At 40.6% G+C, this 22,893-nt stretch overlaps 1 protein-coding gene across 1 annotated transcript in view; it reads left to right on the plus strand.

The window, feature by feature from the left end:
- CCDC33 (coiled-coil domain containing 33) overlaps positions 1-20,387 on the plus strand; it is a 106,435-nt gene extending 86,048 nt beyond the window's left edge. Inside the window, exons 15-22 of the mRNA XM_056572758.1 lie at positions 529-724; positions 1,129-1,217; positions 2,994-3,125; positions 4,225-4,303; positions 11,506-11,627; positions 13,063-13,152; positions 13,238-13,354; positions 18,960-20,387. Of these exons, the coding sequence (XP_056428733.1) occupies positions 529-724; positions 1,129-1,217; positions 2,994-3,125; positions 4,225-4,303; positions 11,506-11,627; positions 13,063-13,152; positions 13,238-13,354; positions 18,960-19,013 (879 nt within the window). The 3' untranslated portion in view covers positions 19,014-20,387. The remainder of the gene's footprint in view (positions 1-528; positions 725-1,128; positions 1,218-2,993; positions 3,126-4,224; positions 4,304-11,505; positions 11,628-13,062; positions 13,153-13,237; positions 13,355-18,959) is intronic.
- The last annotated feature ends 2,506 nt before the right edge of the window (positions 20,388-22,893 follow it).

The raw sequence follows: 22,893 nt of genomic DNA on the forward strand, positions 1-22,893 counted from the left end.
GCTAGCAGCGGAGGGAAGAAGCAGGTACATACGAGACTATGCGTGAAGAGAAACACGGGGAAGCATGTGGGACTGACTCGCTAGAAGCCTGCAGCAGGGTTGCTCAGCCACAAACAGCATACAATCCAGTGGAGCAAAGAGACAAATGAAGGCAACACTCACCAAGCAGGTCTATTTATTCAGGGCACGGAGACATCAAACAGGTGACAGGCGGGGGAGCTGCGGTGGAGGATGGGGTAAACTGGAACAAGTTGTTTCGTGCAACTTGCGCACTTCCTCCACTCCCCCGCCTGTCACCTGTTTGATGTCTCCGTGCCCTGAATAAATAGACCTGCTTGGTGAGTGTCACCTTGTTTTGTCTCTTTGCTCCCCTCACTTGTAAATTGCCATAAGTGTCCACAAATCACTTAATGCCATTTTCTTCAATACTTTACTGCCTTATCAAAACGCTCTAAAATTATGTCACAAATTGCATCTATTAAACACCCAAACCAGCCTTGTTAAATCCTTTCTGTTTTCCACCAATAGGAGCTGGCAAACTATCGTCTCGCCATGCAGCGTATGGCAGATGATATCATTGCTCTACGTCACCAGATGAGCGGACTAGAAGCAGAGAACAGTGCTCTCCGTAGTGAACGTAGTCTGAATCAGGATGCAGGCCGCAGCCTCCTAAGTGACACAGACATCGATGTCATGACAAAAGCTGAGCTTGCAGACAGACTTGGTGAGAAAATACATTCGGTGTACCTTCGAAAAAGCATCCCTGATCTTGCATTAATATCTAAACATCCCATGGGACATGAAAAAGGAAACAATGATGTTGATATATGAAAAACAAATCCCAAATGCATCAAGGAAACAGCAACATACAAATTCAAAAAAGTGTTAATTGCTACATTTCTGCTCTAAAGAAAAGCCTTTGTTATGGTCTTTAAACTTTTGTAAAAAAAAAAAAAAAAAAATTCAGAAGATAATTTTCAGTAAATTTATTTATAATACAAACCTTTAGTCAAATGACAACTAAGTAGTGTGGAAGTCCTTGCCAGCACTTTATAGCTAATAGTATCCAGTTACACCTAATGTCATGAAGAAATGTCTAGAACATGTTGCTCTTGTCTCCTCTCTTAGTGACTCTCAAGCAAAAATTAGCAAGTGAAACATCAGAGCTCCGTAGTATGAGAGACCGGGTCCAGCAGTTGCAGAATGAATTAGTAAGGGTGAGTACTACTGTATGTAGATTATTGTCTAGAAGGGATGAAATGTTGTCTTTATTATAATAACATACTAAATGACTGTACATAAAGTGCCCAGGCTGCCGGAAGAACAGTAACAAACTTTAACTTACCTTCCGTCGCTCCCCCGATGCCACTGGAATTGGTCTCCTACCCTCCGGCCCTGGTCTTTTTCTGGCTTTTGGGGCACAACATATCACACCGCAGCTCAGCCAATTGCCTGCCGCAGCAATTTCATGCCTCAGCAGGTGATTGGTTAAGCAGCAGTGTCATGTAACGGCCCGGGTCATGTAACGGCTGCTCAGGCTATTACCAGCCAAGGTAGGACCTTGCTCGGTTGGCAATTAGCTACATCACATGTCGTGTGACATGTTGGATATCAAAAGCCGGAAGAAGACCAGGGCCGAAGAACGGGAAAGCGATTCCATTGGCATCGGGGGAGGGGCAGAATGTAACAAAGTTTATTCATTGGAGTTCTACTTCAAGGCTAGCTTTCCACACAGTTTTTTTCTGGCATTTTTTTTTTTTGGGGTGGGGTTGAACTGCCACTGCATTTTGCAGCCAAAGTCAGAAGTGTATTTGGAAGGGAAATATAAAGAGAAGACTTACACTTCGCCATCCTCATGGGTCTACTTCTGACTTTGGCTTAAGACCTGAAGTGGCAGTTTGCCAAGAAACACCAGAAAAAAAAACCATGTGGAAAGTTGGCCTAATGCACACTCACATAGCAATTCAAAAGGCTCTGTAAACAAGCATCGATCTAGAAGACGCAGCATCTCAGGACATGTAATGGGGCCATAACTGACTATATCTTCTGCTAAACCTTTAGAGACCATTAGTGAACTTGAAGCTTGGGCCAATCTTTGTTTGGCCAGTCAAGCCCTGCATACACATATAATTACTGGAAACTCAGTGTCTACTTTGTATTGTTTGTTAATACAAACTTTTTAGGAAATTATACAGACAAGTTTTTACTGAGAGGCAAAAAATGGATTTGTCGATTGTAGGCGCCCCATAGAAGTACCTTGGGAAAATGTACAATGGAAATATAAATATTGGCAGCAAAAAAACGGAAAAAGAAAACAGGACTTTAAATAACAACTTACGGGCACATTACACAGGGTGATTATATTCCGAATTTCCCTGTGTAATAGGCTCAGTTATCAGCTGACAAACAAGGTAACACATGTATTGTTCACCAACTGATTGGATCTTTTTTGCAGGCCTAAAAATCAGCATCAGTCAGCCACATAACCAACCCATGTACATAGAATACGTTGGGTCACTGTATGAAAGTTGATGAAAAAAAAAAAAAAAAAAACTTGCCCATAGCAACTACTCAAAGAGCAGCTTTTACTCTTCAAGAGCATATATTGTACAAATAAGCTGAGCTCTGATGGGTTTCTGTGGGAAACAAAGGCAGTTTTTCTTTTAGACAATGTTTGATTATTGTGTCCACCAAGGAGTCTGATTTTTGTGCTGAGTCAATAGTGCCGCCACATAGTGTTATCACCAATAAACAGTCCTGGAATAATAGAGCCAAGTGACACATTTTCTTATCTACACTATAGTTTATGAGTTTTCCAGCATTGTTTTCTCCTGGCCTACGCTCAGTTAATACACCAACAACAGTCAATAACAATTTCATTATAAATAATGCAGTACATTCCAGTGTAAGGAGATGCCACTGATATGTTATTCGGGATATCGATCTATACTAGCAAGCTTTCTTAGTGTTATGGCTTCTTAATTATTTTGTAGAGAAATGACCGTGAGAAGGAGCTGCTTCTACTGCAGAGAGCACACCAACAGCAGCAAACTGTGCTCGGCCAGTACCACCAGAGACTAACCCGGGCAAAAGCCATACAAGACACAGTGCGAAAGCAGGAGAAGGTGAGACATTGCCTCTGTAGAGCTCATTCAGTTAACCATACAACATAAAGGTGTGAGGTTAATGTTTCAGGTCCCTCCACACCATCTTTATTGCATTAATTGAGTTTAAGGACATTGACAAGGTGACAATAAGACTTCAGTTTTTCACTTAGTTACTAAGCTGTTTGGCTATAAGCATTGTCTGTTTACTTGTCATCTACTGGTCCCTGAGAGCTAAAGGTAGTCTCAGAATTTTGACAGTTAATGTAAGATAAAGTGTAAGCACTATACATGCACACGCTGTTTAGAGAAAGGATTATGTAATCCCATCATCATGGTTAATTGATAGAATGACGTTATAAAGTTCTTACTATGGAATGCTGTATTTGCTTTACCCCACGCAGTAATACTTCCCCATAAATGAGTTTCACTTATGACTCATAGGTCCATAATTAATACTGTCCTAAAAGTATGCAGGACTATATAGTCATCTGGGTTCCATTAAAAAAAAAATCCATCAGGATTAGCTTTGAATTTTCCTTTTGCAATCCTCCTCCAATTTTTCTTTTATTGTTGTTGAGTCATAAACCATTACACAGAGCAAGGCAAAGACATACCACTGATGGTCTATTGATTGATGCCCCATTCATCTCTTGCGGGAGGGGGGGGGGTTTAACCAGGGATCCAACGGGAGGAATTTCAGCCTGTATCTTCTGTTGTTTCAAAAAAGTCACCACTGCAAGTTGGTCAGGAGGAGCTTAACTTATTCCCCCTAGTAAAATAAGGGTCAGCCAAGTCTAGGGGGAGTCAAGGCTTCTGGTTCTTTTTTATGTTTCAGCATAATGGTTCTTATGCATATCAACTTTTTTCTCATTTATTAACATAGCATTTGTTCAATAGATATACATAGTAATAATTTATCTATTGTATAGGCAAATAATGAAGTTACCTGAAAAATGATTATATGTAACTATTATAGACCAAAACAGGGAAAATATTTTTTTTACAGCCTTGTTCAGTTGTCATTTCTGTGATATGCAATAAAAACATCTGCATCAAGTTGAGAAAGAACTGCCCCTTAAGTTATACTACATTTGGGACTTGATTTATGTTTATGCAGGTAATTGAGAAGATGGAGAAACTGCTGGATAGTAAACTGAAAGATGAGAAGAGAAGTCGTGTGGAGAGAGGAGACAGAGGTGACCTTGAGTGTAAAGTCCCTTGGATTAACCATGTGGTATTGAGGTGCCCATAGTGCCCATTTGTTCATCTACTGATATATATAGACTAAGTACTCTGATGCTTTCTGTCTGAAGGTTGAACTATTGTCATCATTACTGTTCCCCTTTAGCTGTACATAGCAATGCAAGAGGGTGGATACATGAATGGCTGCATGAACACACAGTACTTGTCATAGAAACCCTCCAGAAATGTGTCAGCTATGGTGCGCCCCTATCACTTACATCTAATCGGCCATCTAATCTGTAACCTACATATTCCCACTTGTGGTCTAATGTCAGAACCAGCCAGACATCCCCAATATCCCCAAACCGGTGCCAGTCATGTTTCCTTTAGCAGGGCTGGATTCATGTTCACTAAACTATAAGTGGGTGGTACTGCCCTTTTTATATTTACACCACTGTGTTAAATTTTTCCCCTTATATGTGCCCCCATGTACTTGCCCAGCACCTCTGTCTTGTCCCCCTTCTCTTGTGCAGACCCGTTGATGTTCAGGGAGCACTGGAATGCAGGTGGGAGGCAGGAGTCCCCAATAAGATAGAATGTGTAAGGCAGAGTAAGAATGGCTGAAGCCACATGTAGTGCCAAGGGAACATGTTGAGCCTGAGCAAATGGCGTCAGGTTCCAAAAAATGCTGTAAGTTTATGATTGCAATGTTTTATATTCTGCCAAGTCAGATTTTATTGTTCCTGATGTTTGAACTGGACCAGATATATTGTAATATAGTAACATGGTTCATAAGGTCGAAAAAGACCAAAGTCCATCAAGTTCAACCTATAACCTTAATGAGTCCCTACTGAGTTTATCCAGAGGAATGCAAAAAGAAACTCATACTCGAGGTAAAAATTCCTTCCAGACTCCAAATATGGCATCAGAATAGATCCCTGGATCAACCTTCTGTCCATATAGATCCAGAATCCATAACCTGTAATGTTATTAGTCTCCAAAAATCCAGACTGCTTATCAATTCTTTTACAGAGTTCACCATGACCGCCTACTCTGGCAGAGAATTCCACAGTCTCAATGCCCTTACAGGAAAGGATGCCCCCTTGTTATAGATACAGTCCTGGGTATAAATAGATCATGGGTGAGATTTCCGTACTGCCCCCTGATATATTTATACATAGTTATTAGGTTTCCCCTAAGCCTTCTTTTTTCTAAACCAAATAACCCTAATTCTGATAATCTGTCTGGGTACTGTAGTCCTCCCATTACCCATATTACTCTGGTTACCCATCTTTGAACCCTCTCCAGCTCCACTATATCTTTCTTGTACACTGGTGCCCTGTACTGTACACAGTATTCTATGTGTGGTCTGACTAGTGATTTGCACAGCGGTAGAATTATTTCCTTGTTGTGGGCAACTATGCCCCTATTGATGCGCCCCATGATTTTATTTGCCTTGGCAGCTGCCCGACACTGCCAGACACTGGTCACTGCAGCTAAATTTACTGTTAACTAAGACTCCCAAGTCCTTTTCCACGTCAGTCATCCCAAGTGTTCTCCCATTTAATACATAATCCCATATTTTTCTTCCTCATGTGCATTACCTTACATTTATCAGTGTTGAACCTCATCTGCCACTTCCCAGCCCAAACCTCCAACCTATCCAGATCCATTTGTAACAATGCACTTTATAGAGTTTAGTATCATCTGCAAAGATTGCTACTTTACTATTCAACCCCTCTACAAGGTCATTAATAAATATATTAAATAGAACAGGACCCAAGACTGACCCCTGTGGTACCCCACTAGTAACAGTCACCCAATCAGAATAAGTACCATTAATAACCACCCTCTGTTTCCTATCACTGAACCAGTTACTTACCCACTTGCACACATTTCCCCCAGTCCAAGCATTCTCATTTTATGCACCAATCTTTTATGTGGCACCGTATCAAATGCTTTTGAAAAATCCAGATATACCACATCCAGCGATTGCCCCTGGTCCAGTTCCAGACTAGCTAATCAGGTTAGTTTGGAAGGACCGATCCCTCATAAAGCTATGCTGATATGAAGTCATACATTTATTTTTATCAAGATACTCCAAAATAGCATCCCTTACAAAACCCTCAAACAATTTACATACAACGGAGGTTAAACTAACAGGTCTGTAATTCCCGGGGTCACCTTTTGACCCCTTTTTAAATATTGGCACCACATTTGCCATGCGCCAATCCTGGGGAACAGTCCCTGTTACTATAGAGTCCCTGAATATTAAAAATAGGGGTCTGTCTATTACATTACTTTACTTTATTCCTTTAGAACATGGGGGTGGATGCCATCTGGACCTGGCAATTTGTCTACTTTGATTTTTTGTAAGCGGCACTGTACTTTTTCCGGGGTTAGACAGGTGACCTGTAAAGGGGAGTTTACCTTATCTAGCTGTATTTCACCTGTGGTGAACACAGTGGAGAACAATTTGTTTAATATATTTGCTTTTTCCTGATCCCCGCTTATAATTTCCTCCTTATCATTTTTTTAAAGGGTCAACACATTCATTTTTGACCTTTTTGTTATTTATATAGTTAAAGAACATTTTGGGCTTAGTTTTACTCTCTTTGGCAATGAGTCTATCTGTCTCGATTTTCGTGTTTTTTTTTCTGTTTTTTACATATTTTACATTTTTCTCTATAGCTTTTTAATGCTTCTTCACTGCCATCCTGTTTTAGTAGTTTAAATGCTTTATTTTTGTAATTTATTGCCCCCTTAACATTTTTTTTCATCCATATTGGTTTTCTTTTATTTCTGACCCTTTTATTCCATAAGGTATATCCATCTTACAGTGAGAATTTAAAATATTTTTAAAAGTCTCCCATTTAGTGTCAGTATTCTTGTTTTTGAGGACATAATCCCATTTTATATTGTTGAGGGCTTCTCTGAGTTCATAGCTTCTCTAAAGTTCATTGTTTTTGTGGCCCCTCGAGAGATTCCCTTATTGAAGAAAAAGCTATTATGTATTATATTTTGATCACTATTTCCTAGGTGTCCTTCTACTTGCACAATAATTACTCTGTCAGGTCTGTTGGTTAATATTAAGTCTAGTAGGGCGCCCTCTCTGGTCGGGCCCTGCACCATTTGGGACAGATAATTGTCTTTAGCTATAATCAGAAACCTATTTCCTTTATGAGATTCACAGGTCTCAGTCTCCAAGTTTATATCAGGATAGTTAGTCCCCCATTATTATCACCTCATTCTGATTTGCTGCCTTGTTTATTTGCCTCAGTAATTGATCTTCTGCCTCTTCCATTATGTTTGGTGGCTTATAGCACACATTATCGTTTTCCTTCCATATATATACTCCCGAAGTGCGGCCTTCAGACTCGATTTCACATAAAGACAAACTCCTCCCCCTTTCCATTTTGTCCGATCCTTCCTGAATAGACTATAACCCTGTATGTTTAATGCCCAGTCACAGCTATCATCCAACCAAATCTCTGTTATACCCACTATGTTATAATTTTCCTCAGACATCAACCACTTCAGTTGCTCTGTTTTATTGGACAGAGGTACTGAGGTTCCTTCCCCCCCCAGTCCCAAATTTAAAAACTCCTCCCCCCTTCTAGCCATCTTCTCCCCAAGCACAGCTGCACCCTCCCCATTGAGGTGCAGCCCGTCCCTATGGTAGAGCCGGTATCCGACAGCGAAGTCGGCCCAGTTCTCCATGAACCCAAACCCCTCCTTCCTACACCAGCCTCTGAGCCACTTGTTTACCTCACTAATCTCCCGCTGCCTCTCTGGTGTGGATCATGGTACAGGTAATATTTCAGAAAATATTACCTTGGAGGTCCTTGCCTTAAGCTTGCGGCCTAAGTCCCTGAAATCATTTTTAAGGACACTCCACCTACCTTCTACTTTGTCATTGGTGCCAATATGTATCATGACTACTGGGTCCTCTCCAGCCCCACCCAGCAACCTGTCAACCCGATCCGCGATGTGCCGAACTCGAGCACCAGGAAGACAACACACTGTTCCGCAATCCCGGTCTTTGTGATAGATCGCCTTGTCTGTCCCCCTAATAATTGACAGACAGGGCAATCTGGTGAGCAGATCTTAAGGAGGCAATGCAGGATGACTGTAAATATAAAATATATCATAAGAGACTGTTATAGAGACTGTTGTAGATCCATCCCCCTTTATTTTGGATGTGCGTGCCATACACAAGCTTTCTTTCTTTTAATGCCAAAGTCCCCAGGTGAGGGTGCTGCCATGTTGGCCCTATAGACGCCATTATTGTACCCTGCAGATGCACTTTCTAGTCGGATAGAAGTCCGGTGCCAAATGCTGAGGGCTCTTAACCTTGATGATAGCATGTCCATTTTGCTCAGATATAAGCTTCTTACCCCTTATATATGCAACTATGCACGACAGTGTGGGGGGTTACTAAATTGTTTTATAATAACAGGGATACACTGTATTTTAGCACTAAGCTTCCTTCACATAGGGAGAGCTGCAGCTTTGCAAGAGCAGGAAAACAAATTATAAATCTTTTTTTAAAAGTAAGCATGCAGGGAATTATTTATACTGTATTATTTTGTGGTACTGAACTGAAAGAAATCTTAGTTTCACTGCCTAGCCCAGAGATATATGTATACTGGCGTATACTCCATTGAAAATCAATGACTTGTTCTTTTTATACTGCCCTATTTGCCATATGTGGCACAAAACTTATAGAAATCCTGCAGTCTATATGGCGGTCAGATCACTTGCCAATATAACATAAAGTTGCCCTCAGGAGGTTACTTACAACAAAATCAAGACATCAATATCAGTTCTGAACTGCCTACAAAAAGCTGTAAATGTAGAATACTTCTGCCTTTTGTATAGGTTCTTGCCTGTAACAATTCTTTCTGTTTTATGGACTAAGCTGTTGTTTTTGTCCACAACTGCTTTAAGATATATGGCTTTTTATAACTGGGTGAGAGGTGATATTAATCTCAAAGCATGGAATGATGGAGCTGTGTAAGTAGTAACACTTTAATAAGGGGTAATATAAATGAAAGAGAATGCAAGGACTGACAGCCGTAAGTGAGACCATTAGCGCACATGTTTAGCTAGGAAACATTGAATAAATCACTTTAAATGCATGTCTGACTGAAGTCATTTTTTTCTTGTATGTCTTAGGCAGTTGCCATTAACTCTCTGGATCTGCTTCCTTACGCAGTAGTTTACTATGTGAGCGGCAAGATATCAATAAGTGATATAGCATATACTGTAAGAAGGATTGCCTGTACTATTCCATCAGTGTAGTGGTAAAACAAATATAATCTTAGTGTAAAGACTGAGCAAGTACAGTGACCCCTTGACCTACGATGGCCCCGACATACGATAATTTCAACATGCGATGGCCTCTCAGAGGGCCATCGCATAAACGGGGCCATCGCATAAATGTCTATCTGACTGCTTCAGCTGCCGCCGGATAGCCGTTTACGGTGCCCCGTGAGCTCTAGTGATGTCTCCTACCTGTCCTCGGGGCTCCGGCGCGTCCTCTTCGGGATCCCCTGCATCGTCGTCGCTCTCCATCGACGTGATCATGTCGCTCCGCACGCCGTCCCGTCATCCAATAGGAGCGGCATGCGTAACAATGTGATGGCGGCGACGGAGCGCGCGGATGCCGGGGAAGCAGAGGCCTTACCGGAGCATCGGGGAGCGGTGACATCGATGGACGGCGACATCCCGGGCAGCGGTGACGAGCGGTGACGGTCCGGAGCGGCGGGGACAGGTGAATACAACTTCCTCTAACAGTGGTCTTCAACCTGCGGACCTTCAGATGTTGCAAAACTACAACACCCAGCATGCCCGGACAGCCAACGGCTGTCCGGGCATGCTGGGTGTTGTAGTTTTGCAACATCTGGAGGTCCGCAGGTTGTAGACCACTGTCCTATACTTTACATTGCACGGATCCCTCAACATGCGATGGTTTCAACAAACGATGGTCCGATTGGAACGGATTACCATCGTATGTTGAGGGACCACTGTAATCTGTACAATAGACAACAGAAAACGTCATAGTTTATATCACAGTCAAGTAGGCAGATATCTATTACTAATCCTTACCTCACAAATATGGTGAAAAGCTGATACATTCGTAAACTAAATCTGCACATGTTCTTTGGATTAGATGATAATTCTACAGCAGAAATCTGTAATGAATGTTAGCATTTTTTAGTGGGGGGGCATTCACTATGTGCCACGCGTATGTAAAACTCTGGCCATTTTCAGTTTGCTGGATTCACTAAGAAACGTAGATTATTGAGACTTTTGTTGTCACACATCGGATGTAAGGAGGGTAAATGTGAGGCAGGGCCCCCTTCCGAGCGCCTTTCCTCCCCCTTTGGCACAAGTGGCGTATTTCTTCAAAAGTCGCAGAAAGACATTGGCCCAGATTTATCAAACTGTGTTGAGAAAAAATAGAGGCATATTCCCACAGTAGCCAATCACGGCTCAGCTTTCACTTTACCAGAGCTCGCTATCTGAGCTGTGATTGGTTGTTGTGGAAAATCTCTCTATTTTTTCTCTCACACGGTGTGATAAATCTATGCCATTATGTACAGCCTTAGTAAATGTCACCCGGAATGTTCACAGCCCAGCAGTACGGAGCTGTAGGTACACCCAGTTTTTGGTGTATTTTTTTAACATATTAAAGGGGTTCTCCGGTGCTTAAACATCTTATCCCCTATCCAAAGGATAGGGGATAAGATGCCTGATCGCGGGAGTCCCACCGCTGGGGACCCCCGGGATCATGCACGCGGCACCCCGTTTGTAATCAGTCCCCGGAGCGTTTTCGCTCCGGGACTGATTACCGGCGACTACAGGGCGGGCGGCGTGTGACGTCACGCTCCGCCCCGCAATGCAAGCCTACGGGAGGGGGCGTGATAGCTATCACGCCCCTTCCCGTAGGCTTGCATTGAGGGGCGGAGTGAGACGTCACATGCCGGCGCAGGCGTGACGTCACACGCCACCAGCCCTGTAGTCGCCGGTAATCAGTCCCGGAGCGAACACGCTCCGGGGACTGATTACAAACGGGGTGCCGCGTGCATCCTTTGGATAGGGGATAAGATGTTTAAGCACCGGAGAACCCCTTTAACAAAACATGTGAATGAGACCTAATAAAGATTGTTACTTGTCCTTATTTCATACTCATTTATTTCCTGACTCTTAGGGACAAGATCAGACACACTTCAGGGAGAAGTATATGCTACATTGTTGTCAGAGAACTCACGGCTAAGAGAAGAACTGGAGAGAGCTCGAATGACTACAACAATATTACCACAGCCTGTTCCTGTAAGTAGCAAATGGACAAAATCCAAGGCCCCCTTCATATATATCCACAATGTATTCGGGTCGGCACTGTAGAGATTCAGGTGCCAGGGATAAAGGTATCCAAGATAAGTATAAAGTAATCCCGGCACTACAAAGTTCTTTTGCAATAAAGTGTTTCTTTATTCAGACAAGGTGTACATCTTAAACGCAGCACGCGTTCCGGCCACAACAGCCTTTTTCAACTGCATGCAGTCGAAAAAGGCTGTTGAGGCCGGAACGCGTGCTGCGTTTAAGATGTACACCTTGTCTGAAGAAAGAAACACTTTATTGCAAAAGAACTTTGTAGTGCCGGGATTACTTTATACTTATCCCTTCATATATATGTCTGGCAATCCAGCAGAAATGATGGCTGCCAGATCCTAGACATCAGATAGGAACTGATGTCCTTTACCATCATTTGTGGCATCAGTTGCGACCAGTTTTCGGTAGGGTTCACTGAGCCGGATCGCCGGATATATGTGAACCCAGAAAAAAAATTGCTTCATTTTTTTCGTACTACATGTCTTTTGAGAGAAATCTTGGGCAAGTTCAGATCAGAATAATAAGCAATAGCACTGATAGTATTATGAATTTGTCATTTAGAAAACACATTGTACAAATTTACCATAAATCTGACATGACTTTATGCTAGAAAGCATTGATCAGTGTTTTTAGCTGCTTTATGAGTTAAATAACAACCCAAACACGGGCATATTTTCTATTATTGAGTTCTATTGAGAACGCAATTGTAAAGCAGCCCTTTGTTCGCACATGTATTGATTTTATGGCCATAATTTACATTGCCGTATAATTAAGCGCACAGCCTTTTTTCTTCCAGCTAGTTACGGCTAAACAAAACCCTGCTGTATATTGCCTGCATTTTTATTCCTGATTTGGGACATGGACATCATCTAAAATATTGCCCAAATTAAAAAAAGGATTTTTTTTTAGCCAAAAACTTTTACTAAAGCTCAAAAAAATGAATATGGCTACAAAAAAGGGCCAATTATAAACGAAAAATAGAAAGGAGGCTCAGAAAGACACAGCAAGGATTGTACTAACACTAACCGTTATTAACCCTTTGGCTTGCCAGTAGTTTCAAATTATTTTTTACAGATATTCGTTCTTTCGACAGTAACTAATGTAGGAACATACTTACAATCATTGTCAGTTTGTTGTGTAGTAAACAGTTTTTATTAGTTGTATCAACTAAGGAAAGCTCATTGTTCAGGTGAAGGCATTATTCTATTCATACCCATGCCTGTTTTATGTTTCAATATTGATCAATAAGAATATATTTTACTCTATTTTTGTAATATAAATTATATTTAGATATCTTTTTTTATATATTATGTTGAATGCAATATCTGATAAAAATAAGATAAAAATAAATTATAAATTATTATTTTTCTTCCAGGTCCATGAAACATTTACTGATAGAGAGAAGTTTTCTCTACTTAGTAAACTGGAAAAATCCCAAGCTAGAGTACAGAGCCTGGAGAGAGAGGTGACTGTAGAAACGATGTGGCATTTGCAAATACAGTGTTTTTAAGTCATTTTTGGTTCTTACTCTTGGTGAATTTTCTTGCCAGCTGGAGGAGGCAGCTCGACGATATGGCCGAGAGAAACAGCAGCTCTTAACTCAACTTTCAGAGCAGCAGATGGGATTCAGCCGTACACACACAACAATTCTACATCATTTTCCTATGGTAAGGATCATGTTTTGCTTTGCTCTGGGACCACCATGTTTATGTCTCCAAATATTTTCCACTTTTGGTTAACTAAGTCATTTCAAGACTGTACCATTTTCATGTACCATGTTCATGTATTCATTGTTCCATCAATGTCTGTAGTTAGAAGGTACCGTATTTTTCGCCGTATAAGACGCACTTTTTCTTCCCCAAAACTGGGGGGGAAAAGTTGGTGCGTCTTATACGGCGAATACATACCTATCACGGCAGTCCCTGCGGCCATCAACCGCCGGGACCCGCGGCTAATACAGGACATCACCGATCGCGGTGATGCCCTGTATTAACCCTTCAGACGCGGCGATCAAAGCTGACCGCCGCGTCTGAAGAGAAAGTGACACTAACCCGGCTACACCGGGAGGGACCTTACCTGCCTCCTCGGTGTCTGCTCCGTGCCGGGATCCCCTGCATGGCCGGCGCTCTCCTTCATCGTCATCGCGCACGCCACCCCGTCATCCTATTGGGGGGGGCATGCGTATCGACGTGATGGCGGCAACGGAGAACGAGGATACAGCAGAGACGTTCCGGAGTGACGGGGACACCCTGGGGACGCAGCGACAGCGATGGAGGGCGACAACCAGGGCAGCGGTGACTGGTCCGGAACGGCGGGGACACGTGAGTATTGCCTCCTATACCAGTGGTCTTCAACCTGCGGACCTCCAGATGTTGCAAAACTATAACTCCTGGCATGCCCAGACAGCCAACGGATGTCCCGGCATGCTAGGAGTGGTAGTTTTGCAACATCTGGAGGTCCGCTGGTTGAAGATCACTGTGACCTATACTTTACATTGTATTCTAGATTTTCCTCATTTAAAATTGGGTGCGTCTTATATGCCGGAGCGTCCTATAGGGCGAAAAATACGGTATCTAAGAAATTTGTCAGAGATGTTGTTTATGTACGATGAATACCTTCAAGCTTACCTTAAAAGTACAATCATGGCACCATTTGTGCAGGCTTACTTATTCTTTGGTGAGACATTCATAACATTTAGTCTTGCCTGAAAGAAGTGTTATAGTGCTTCTCGAAAAGAACGGGATTAGATATTATAACTCACTGAAGGAATGTGTGCACATTATGAAGCACATTAGGGCACATTACACCTCTTTTTATTATGAACATTAGGGGAAGCCCAGCTCATGGACGCTAACTCAGCAGCATCTCCTGACATTTTTAAAATACATATTAGTTGATATCTAGAAGTGGAAGAAGTATAATCTTCTTTCCTTGCGAGTATAGCTGTACCTATCCACTGTTGCAATAGCAATTATTGCTAACAAAAAGCTCTTTACTTGGGATCGATTCCATATCAGAGTGATGACAGAGCTGTAGGCAGAAAGTGTTGCAAGAATGAGATATTCACATGTGGCTGATTTATTGCAGACATTTCTACCACTGTCCTATTCTTCCAAATAAGACCTGAAGAAGTCTATGCACATGCTGCAGAAACAGCACCATTCAGCTGCATTAAAGAGGTACTCCGGTGAAAAACTTTTTTTTTTTTTAAATCAACTGCTGCCAGAAAGTTAAACAAATTTGTAAATTACTTCTATTAAAAAATCTTAATCCTTCCTGTACTTATTAGCTGCTGAATACTGCAATGGAAATTATTTTCCGTTTGAAACACAGAGCTGTCTGCTGACATCATGAGCGCAGTGCTCTCTGCTGACATCTCTGTCCATTTTAGGAACTGTCCAGAGTAAAAGGAAATCCCCATAGCAAACATATGCTATTCTGGACAGTTCCTAAAATGTGACCGAAAGAAACTTTCCTCAAGGGCTCAAATATAGAAATATTGTATAGGTAGGGTAGGGGATTTATTATTCACTGAAAGAGCAACTAAAACAACAACCTACAGGTGTGGAAGACCACACAATAAAATGGTGAATATACCCCAGTTAAAAATAATTTATGACAAGTATAATCATGTATAAAAGTAATTTTATTGAAATATATAGTTTAAAAAATACATATATGTATATCTGAAATCACAGAATCAATTCATAAACGGTAGTATAAAAATAGAGGATATATAAAAGTATAAGTATAAAAGTATAAGGTGGATACTGGGGTGAGAGAGCCTGTATGCCAATAAAATAGATAAAGAAATAAAATAGTTCTTTGAGAAGTCACAATGCTAGTAGTGAGCTGCAATTAATGGTTTATAAATAAGTAGATTGGTAATAATAAATAAATTATAAATTAATATCTGCAGGGGTTGCATGCACAAGGTGAGGGGAAGGAGGGGGGAGGGGCGTCGTGCAAAATATGTGCAAGAAAAATGTGCAATACTTGTGGAATTAAATTACCACGCAATGGCCGGTGAGGGCAAACAGATATATGTGATTGAATTATTGATTAATAACCAAGGCAGAAAGCAAATGAATAAAACATAACACTCAAGTGAGTTGCAAGAAGTGCAAAGAATTAAAAATTAAAAAATTAATTAACCGTGCAAATGAAGTGGGCAAGGACTTGAACATGCAGCCTGAAAAAAGGGGGAATAATATCACCTGGGTCACACAGTATAGTGCTGATAATAAGCAATAACAACCAACAGGCAATGGGCAGCAATAATACAGATAGCAGCAGATAGATAGCAGCAAGTTTGGGTGGTGACTAGCAGCAGAGAGTAGTATGCAGGGAAGAAACGGTTTGGTATAAGCTGGCACAGGACTCACCCCAATCCACCTCCACAACTCCGACGCGTTTCGCCGGAAGCGGCTTTGACAAATTCAATCACATATATCTGTTTGCCCTCACCGGCCATTGCGTGGTAATTTAATTCCACAAGTATTGCACATTTTTCTTGCACATATTTTGCACGACGCCCCTCCCCCCTCCTTCCCCTCACCTTGTGCATGCAACCCCTGCAGATCTTAATTTATAATTTATTTATTATTACCAATCTACTTATTTATAAACCATTAATTGCAGCTCACTACTAGCATTGTGACTTCTCAAAGAACTATTTTATTTCTTTATCTATTTTATTGGCATACAGGCTCTCTCACCCCAGTATCCACCTTATACTTTTATACTTATACTTTTATATATCCTCTATTTTTATACTACCGTTTATGAATTGATTCTGTGATTTCAGATATACATATATGTATTTTTTTAAACTATATATTTCAATAAAATTACTTTTATACATGATTATACTTGTCATAAATTATTTTTAACTGGGGTATATTCACCATTTTATTGTGTGGTCTTCCACACCTGTAGGTTGTTGTTCAGTTCCTAAAATGGACAGAGATGTCAGCAGAAAGCACTGTGCTTATGATGTCAGCAGACAGCTCTGTGTTTCAAAAAGAAAAGAATTTCCGCTGTAGTATTCAGCAGCTAATAAGTACAGGAAGGATTAAGATTTTTTTAATAGAAGTAATTTACAAATCTGTTTAACTTTCTGGCACCAGTTGATTTAAAAAAAAGTTTTTCACCGGAGTACCCCTTTAAACTACTTCTCAGTTGCAAACAAACCTGACATGAGAATATATACCCTAAGAATACTCCTATTAAAATGGGGTATTCCAGGGAAATAAACTTATGACTCATCCACAGGGGTCACGTCGTTCCCTTGAATAACCCATTAACTTCTCATTTTACATTGTTGTACATCTGGAAAATCCGCTGTTCTTTATGCAGTTTTTATTTATAACAATGTTGGATAAATCATGTCAAGCATCAATGTACTGTACTTGGTGAAATGTATGTGATTACATGTTGTGATATACCAAGAAAGCTCAAAGTTAAACAGCAAGGCAGAAATAATTACACTATTACAGTGTCTATAGACACTAGATTAGGATCTATCAATTTATATCATGAACCGTTTATACAAATAATCCAAACATCAACATATCAAAGTAAACTGGCAGTTCAGGGACAGTTTTTAATATACATATACTGAAGTATTAATAAAAAGCAAAGTGCCCTTGCACAAAGAGCATACCGTACACACATACTGTAGATTCAGCTGATGACCAGATAATCCAGCTGACAGATATCCTTTTTTGACATTGGCCGTAGTCAGTCATTTCCAACTTCTAGTCAGGCACTGCTAGGGCTTAGACAGTGGAATTTATCAAACCAGAGAGGATGTAGATGAACTCATAAGGTGTTTATTATTACATAAAACCAAAAATGGGGTAGCAGATAACTTTGGGGGGTAAACTCCCCCTGAAGAAGGGGGAGTTTACCCCTGAAACATGCTGGTACTCAATAAGCCTGCCTTACAACTGCTACGGGTAAGCGGACATTTTGCAAGTACTTCTTTTTATTTTTTGATTCATGCACTGGGATCTAGAGTCACCCAAGTAAGGCGCCTTCTGCTAGTCTCTTTTATTAAGATTCATGTATTGTATTCAGTGTCAGTTTATTTATTTTTATTTTTTTAAACAATGAATTATAAGAAGGAATTATTTCAGAAAACTGACTAATACATTTTTGTTACAGTGTAATGTCTGTAATACAGTAATACATAACAGTAATTTAGTATATAATGACTAAGTGGCATGGAGAAAATAATGAATGATCGGCATTTATACCATATAAATTAAAGGCCTTAAAGGGGTACTCCAGTGGAAAACTTTTTTTTTTTAAATCAACTGGTGCCAGAAAGTTAAACAGATTTGTAAATTACTTCAATAAAAAAATCTTAATCCTTCCAGTACTTATTAGCTGCTGAATACTACATAGGAAATTCTTTTCTTTTTGGAGCACAGTGCTCTCTGCTGACATCACGAGCACAGTGCTCTCTGTTGACATCTCTGTTCATTATGTTTGCTATGGGGATTTTCTCCTACTCTGGACAGTTGCTAAAATGGACAGAGATGTCAGCAGAGGGCACTGTGGTCATGATGTCAGCAGAGAGCTCTGTGTTCCAAAAAGAAAAGAATTTCCTCTGTAGTATTCAGCAGCTGATAAGTACAGGAAAGATTAAGATTTGTTAATAGAAGTAATTTGCAAATCTGTTTAACTTTCTGGCACCAGTTGATTTAAAAAATAAAAGTTTTCCACCGGAGTACCCCTTTAATATTTATATTACTTGTGATGTATTTTCCTCACATTTACTTTAGGTACCAAAGACCTGTCATAATGACTTATATTCCATGATGGAACCATTATAACCCTGGTGATTTAGGAGGTCCCACTCCTACTTTAGGAGGTCCTACTCCTACTTTAGGAGGTCCTTCTCCTACTTTATTAGCTCCTACATCTTTAAACATTGTCCACAGTTTCATAGATTTTTGTCAAGCCTTTAAGGTGTCAATTATTTTTAAATATAAATTTTATGGGTAAAGACAAGACCAATATAAACTGGTTGTCTTATTTATAGCACCAACAAAATAAAACAGGTTCTAATATGCAGCTTATCTCTGATAATGGCATTTGGAGCTAGGAGACATACTTCATTAATACCTGGAGGATGATGTGTTTCTGTGACAGATCCCCATGAAATATATATTTCTAAAGATATCTCTGTATTCTATTTCTAAAGATACCAGCTGTATCCCCCATAAAGAGACTTCACTTTGTTTGTGCTTCGTGTCTTTGCAGAAGGAACCAGAACATTCTTCAAGGAGGCTCGCCAAGCTAGATCCATTGATATGACTACTTCATATGAGACCTTGTAGCACTGTTGAACTTATTTTCTAATTGGATTACTATGTAATCTTGTCTTGTGTACCAAAAGAAATTCTTACACGTGGTTCATTGTCTTCCAGAACATAGAGGGCGCTATCAAGAGTTGTAAATGACTTTGTAAATAATCATTATTTTTAGAAAGAAGAAAGAAGGAGTAAACTGAACAGCTGTAAATAGAATATATGAACCACACAGTTATTACTAAATGATTCTAATTAGTGTTTATATATGTAACATGGTACCGTTCACATGTTCAGGTTTTTTATGGCAACTATTAAATACAAAGCCAAAAACAAATCATAAATGGAGGATCGTCTATATAGGAAAGACTAAGACTTGACATATTTTCAGATCCACTCCTGGCTTTGTATTCAATATTTGCAATAAAAGGGGTAATCCGGTGGAAAACAAATGTTTTCACATCAACTGGTGCCAGAAAGTTAAGGAGTCATTGCAAGACCAGTGCAATCTGTTAGCAGGCTTTGTATACTTTAGTGATAGATAACAATGGTACACATTTTTAATCATGCCTTATTTATAATAGATAGAATCCGCTTATTTAAACTTTTTGTTTTTTGCAATAGTTATATAGTCACATACACAAAATCTCCACAGCTACAGACCAACTTTACATATTGGGAGGGCAATAATTATGCTATGATCACATAGGTCCATCTGTTGGCAAATAACACCTTCTATGAATTAACACCATTGGCTCAATGAGTTTCGGGTATGTTTTTTTACAATTACATTCAGAATAGTCTTAAAAAATCACATCCTAAATTTGTGAATCAAATATATATATATTTGGAATGTTGCTGGTGTATAAAAATGTACATTTGTAATAAAATATTCAACTGAAATTGAAAAAGAATATTTATGTATGACTCCATTATTAGTACTTTTATATCATTTAAAAAAAAAAGTTATTAGTTCAGCATGTAAGAGAACAGAAATTTCAATAATTCTGACAATTGTGCATGGAGAAGTACCATTTTTTAACTGGGGGTTTAGCTTTGTTGGTAGTTGGGGGGGGGGGGGGGGTGAGGCTGCGGAACATTTGATATTTTAGCCACATCAGCTGCTTTCTTAATGGACCAATGATATGATGCACATTCGATTTCTTTCTGTCAGTTTTGTTCAAAAAACACACAACAAAACATTGTTGCGCAATGCTCCCTGCCACAAAAGTGTGTAGTACCTGCGAAAGGACTTCAACAGATAAGGTCACATGACCACATTCATGTAGGCCCTGTTTAACATAGAGGTAACATTACCACTAGAGATGAGCGAACTTACAGTAAATTTGATTCGTCACGAACTTCTCTGCTCGGCAGTTGATGACTTTTCCTGCATAAATTAGTTCAGGAGACTCTTTCCTAGGACTGTATCTACCTTTTCCAGCCCACCGGAGCACCTGAAAGCTGAACTAATTTTTGCAGGAAAAGTCAGCGACCGCCGAGCCAAGAAGTTTGTGACGAATCGAATTTACTGTAAGTTCGCTCATCTCTAATTACCACCACTGCAACTTCTTTAAGACTAGAGAGAGGAGGAAAGTGTGAGCTGCTGTCTAAATGTATAAGTCAGAGATTTTGCACAACATTTTTAATTTTTGCGCAAAAATGTGCACCTTTGGAGGATTTAGGGTGACTTCTGTGAAGCGAGAAGGAAAGAGGCCGGTAGTAGGTGCAGCTTTGCATGGAGGGGGCATGCAGGGGGTTGCCCTCCTCACATGCAACTTTAGGGCTGATTTGTGACACTAAAAGTTGCAGAAATCATAGCACAAAGTAAATCTCCCAGAAAATGTTTTCTTTGCTTTGATGTTAATTAATAAAATAGAGGCTCTTGAGTATTCTTTGTGTATACCTATTTTGGTTGTTGTAGTATGAGTGGATTGTTTGCCATCTAGATTTCTGTTTTCACTCAGTTATGGTTACTTAATGCGTCATACATTACTCATGATTCCTCCTTTCAGAGACAGAGGGGTTGGAGTTTCATCACTGCATTTATTCTGAACCAGTCTTTATCTAAACTGGGAGTAAATTGCTACAAAGTCAATAAGAGGCACAAACCCCATAATAAATCTGTCGTATTTGTGGTTGTCCTCATATTGAAAGCTGCACCAACTATGAGCTAGAGTAGATTTCAACTACAGTTTACACTAGTTTACACTTTCTGATGAAAATTATGGTAAATCCATCAGGCTATGCAATTCCATGACCACTAAGCCCTGCATACTTTTTGGCAAAAGTTTAGTGCAGTGCAACAACATGGCTTACAACATACTTTCAAATTGTCTACTTTTTTATGGCAGAAAAAGGCAAATGTGGAGATGGTAAATCCCTCCCATTGTCTGTAGCGAACAGGTCTAGTAACTAATGTACATTTTTCTTGATCATACTTTTCTTAGGTGCTAATGAATATGTGAGCAACAAATAAATGCTACAACCATAAAGATCATTCCAAAGTAAGAACAAGATGCAAGGCACAGGATCATTCAATGTCCGCTGCAGCTCCAAAAAGCATGTCACAGACAGCGTAAAAATACCAGCATAATTCAGCAATGGTTGCAGCAGTTCTTGGGGGTACACGTAAAAAAAAAAGAAATTTGTAATGGTGGCCACAGGTTCCGCACAGCTAGAGGCATGAAAGTGATGGTGCCAGGCCAGTCCCCACAGGGCGCTCTAGTCCCATGCAGGAATCTTAGGAGTGAGAAGAGGAGACAACACCACCCTCAACTGAGAAGAGGGCATAGGGAAAAAATGCTTGTAAGGTTGACAGTGTATGGAGCGAGCCCGCTTCATACCTGGTGGCATCCTGCACTGTTTCACATTTACATCTGATCTGTGCTGCCCAGTGCCATCTTTACCTTCTTCCTAAATGTTCCTTTCTCTGCAGGAAAATAGGAGACACTTACAAAGAAGATAGTACTGGCACCACTGATCAGATTAATCAGTTTATGGTTGATTCTCATAATTCTACTGTCCAAGGTAGAAAAGTGCTCCAAGGGCACAAGACAGGGACAGCTGTGCAGTATTAATAGATGACAGCAGGCACACTGAGCCAATAAGGAGCAGGCTCTACACGTGACATGTGCCTGCTCAATTTTACCTGAAGTTCCTCATGTCATGATGGATGCTGGAGAGAGCCTGCCCAGCAGTAAAGAAAGCCTTCCCTACTTACTCAGCACCGCAGTGAGCCCCCAGCAGAGACCTGAGCCTGTACAGCCATCCCTCCCCTCCCCCCAACAGTGTAGAAAGCCTCCCCTACCCCTCAGCACTGCAGTGATCCCTCCAGCAGAGGCTTGTACAGCCTCCTCTCTGTACACCCCCCAGCTCTGTACTCCCCCCAGCTCTGTACTCCCCCCAGCAGAAAGGCAGGTTCTGCATGTCCATCCAGGACTGCTGCAGGCTCATCCGGAGCCTGCTGAGAGACTATGCCATCTTGGACAGCCCGGTCATCAATGCAGGAGAAGAGTGAAGACCCCTCTCCTTCCCTATGCTCCCCTGAAGTTATCACCCAGTAGTTTGGCCCTGTGATCTGCCCATCCCCATGCCCCCCACCCCATAGCCCCACACCCCTCCCCTGATCACAGATTGTGTTGTTTAGTTAGGTCTATTTTTGGTGCTCTACTCTTACAGGATTGAGCAGAGTGTTAGAGTAGCATGCTGTGCAATGTATAGCTTAGGGAACCTTTGCTGTGTATTGCACTGTCATGCTTTGGGTGATTATAATTTATTGTATGACATGCAGTGACTGAATGATCAATAATTCCCCCCAACAGAAATTACAGCATGAAATAACAGCAACTACATTCATTACAAACATGTTGCTAATATGAGGAGTG

The sequence above is a fragment of the Hyla sarda genome, chromosome 4 (genome assembly GCF_029499605.1).
Source record: "Hyla sarda isolate aHylSar1 chromosome 4, aHylSar1.hap1, whole genome shotgun sequence".
Taxonomy (NCBI): domain Eukaryota; kingdom Metazoa; phylum Chordata; class Amphibia; order Anura; family Hylidae; genus Hyla; species Hyla sarda.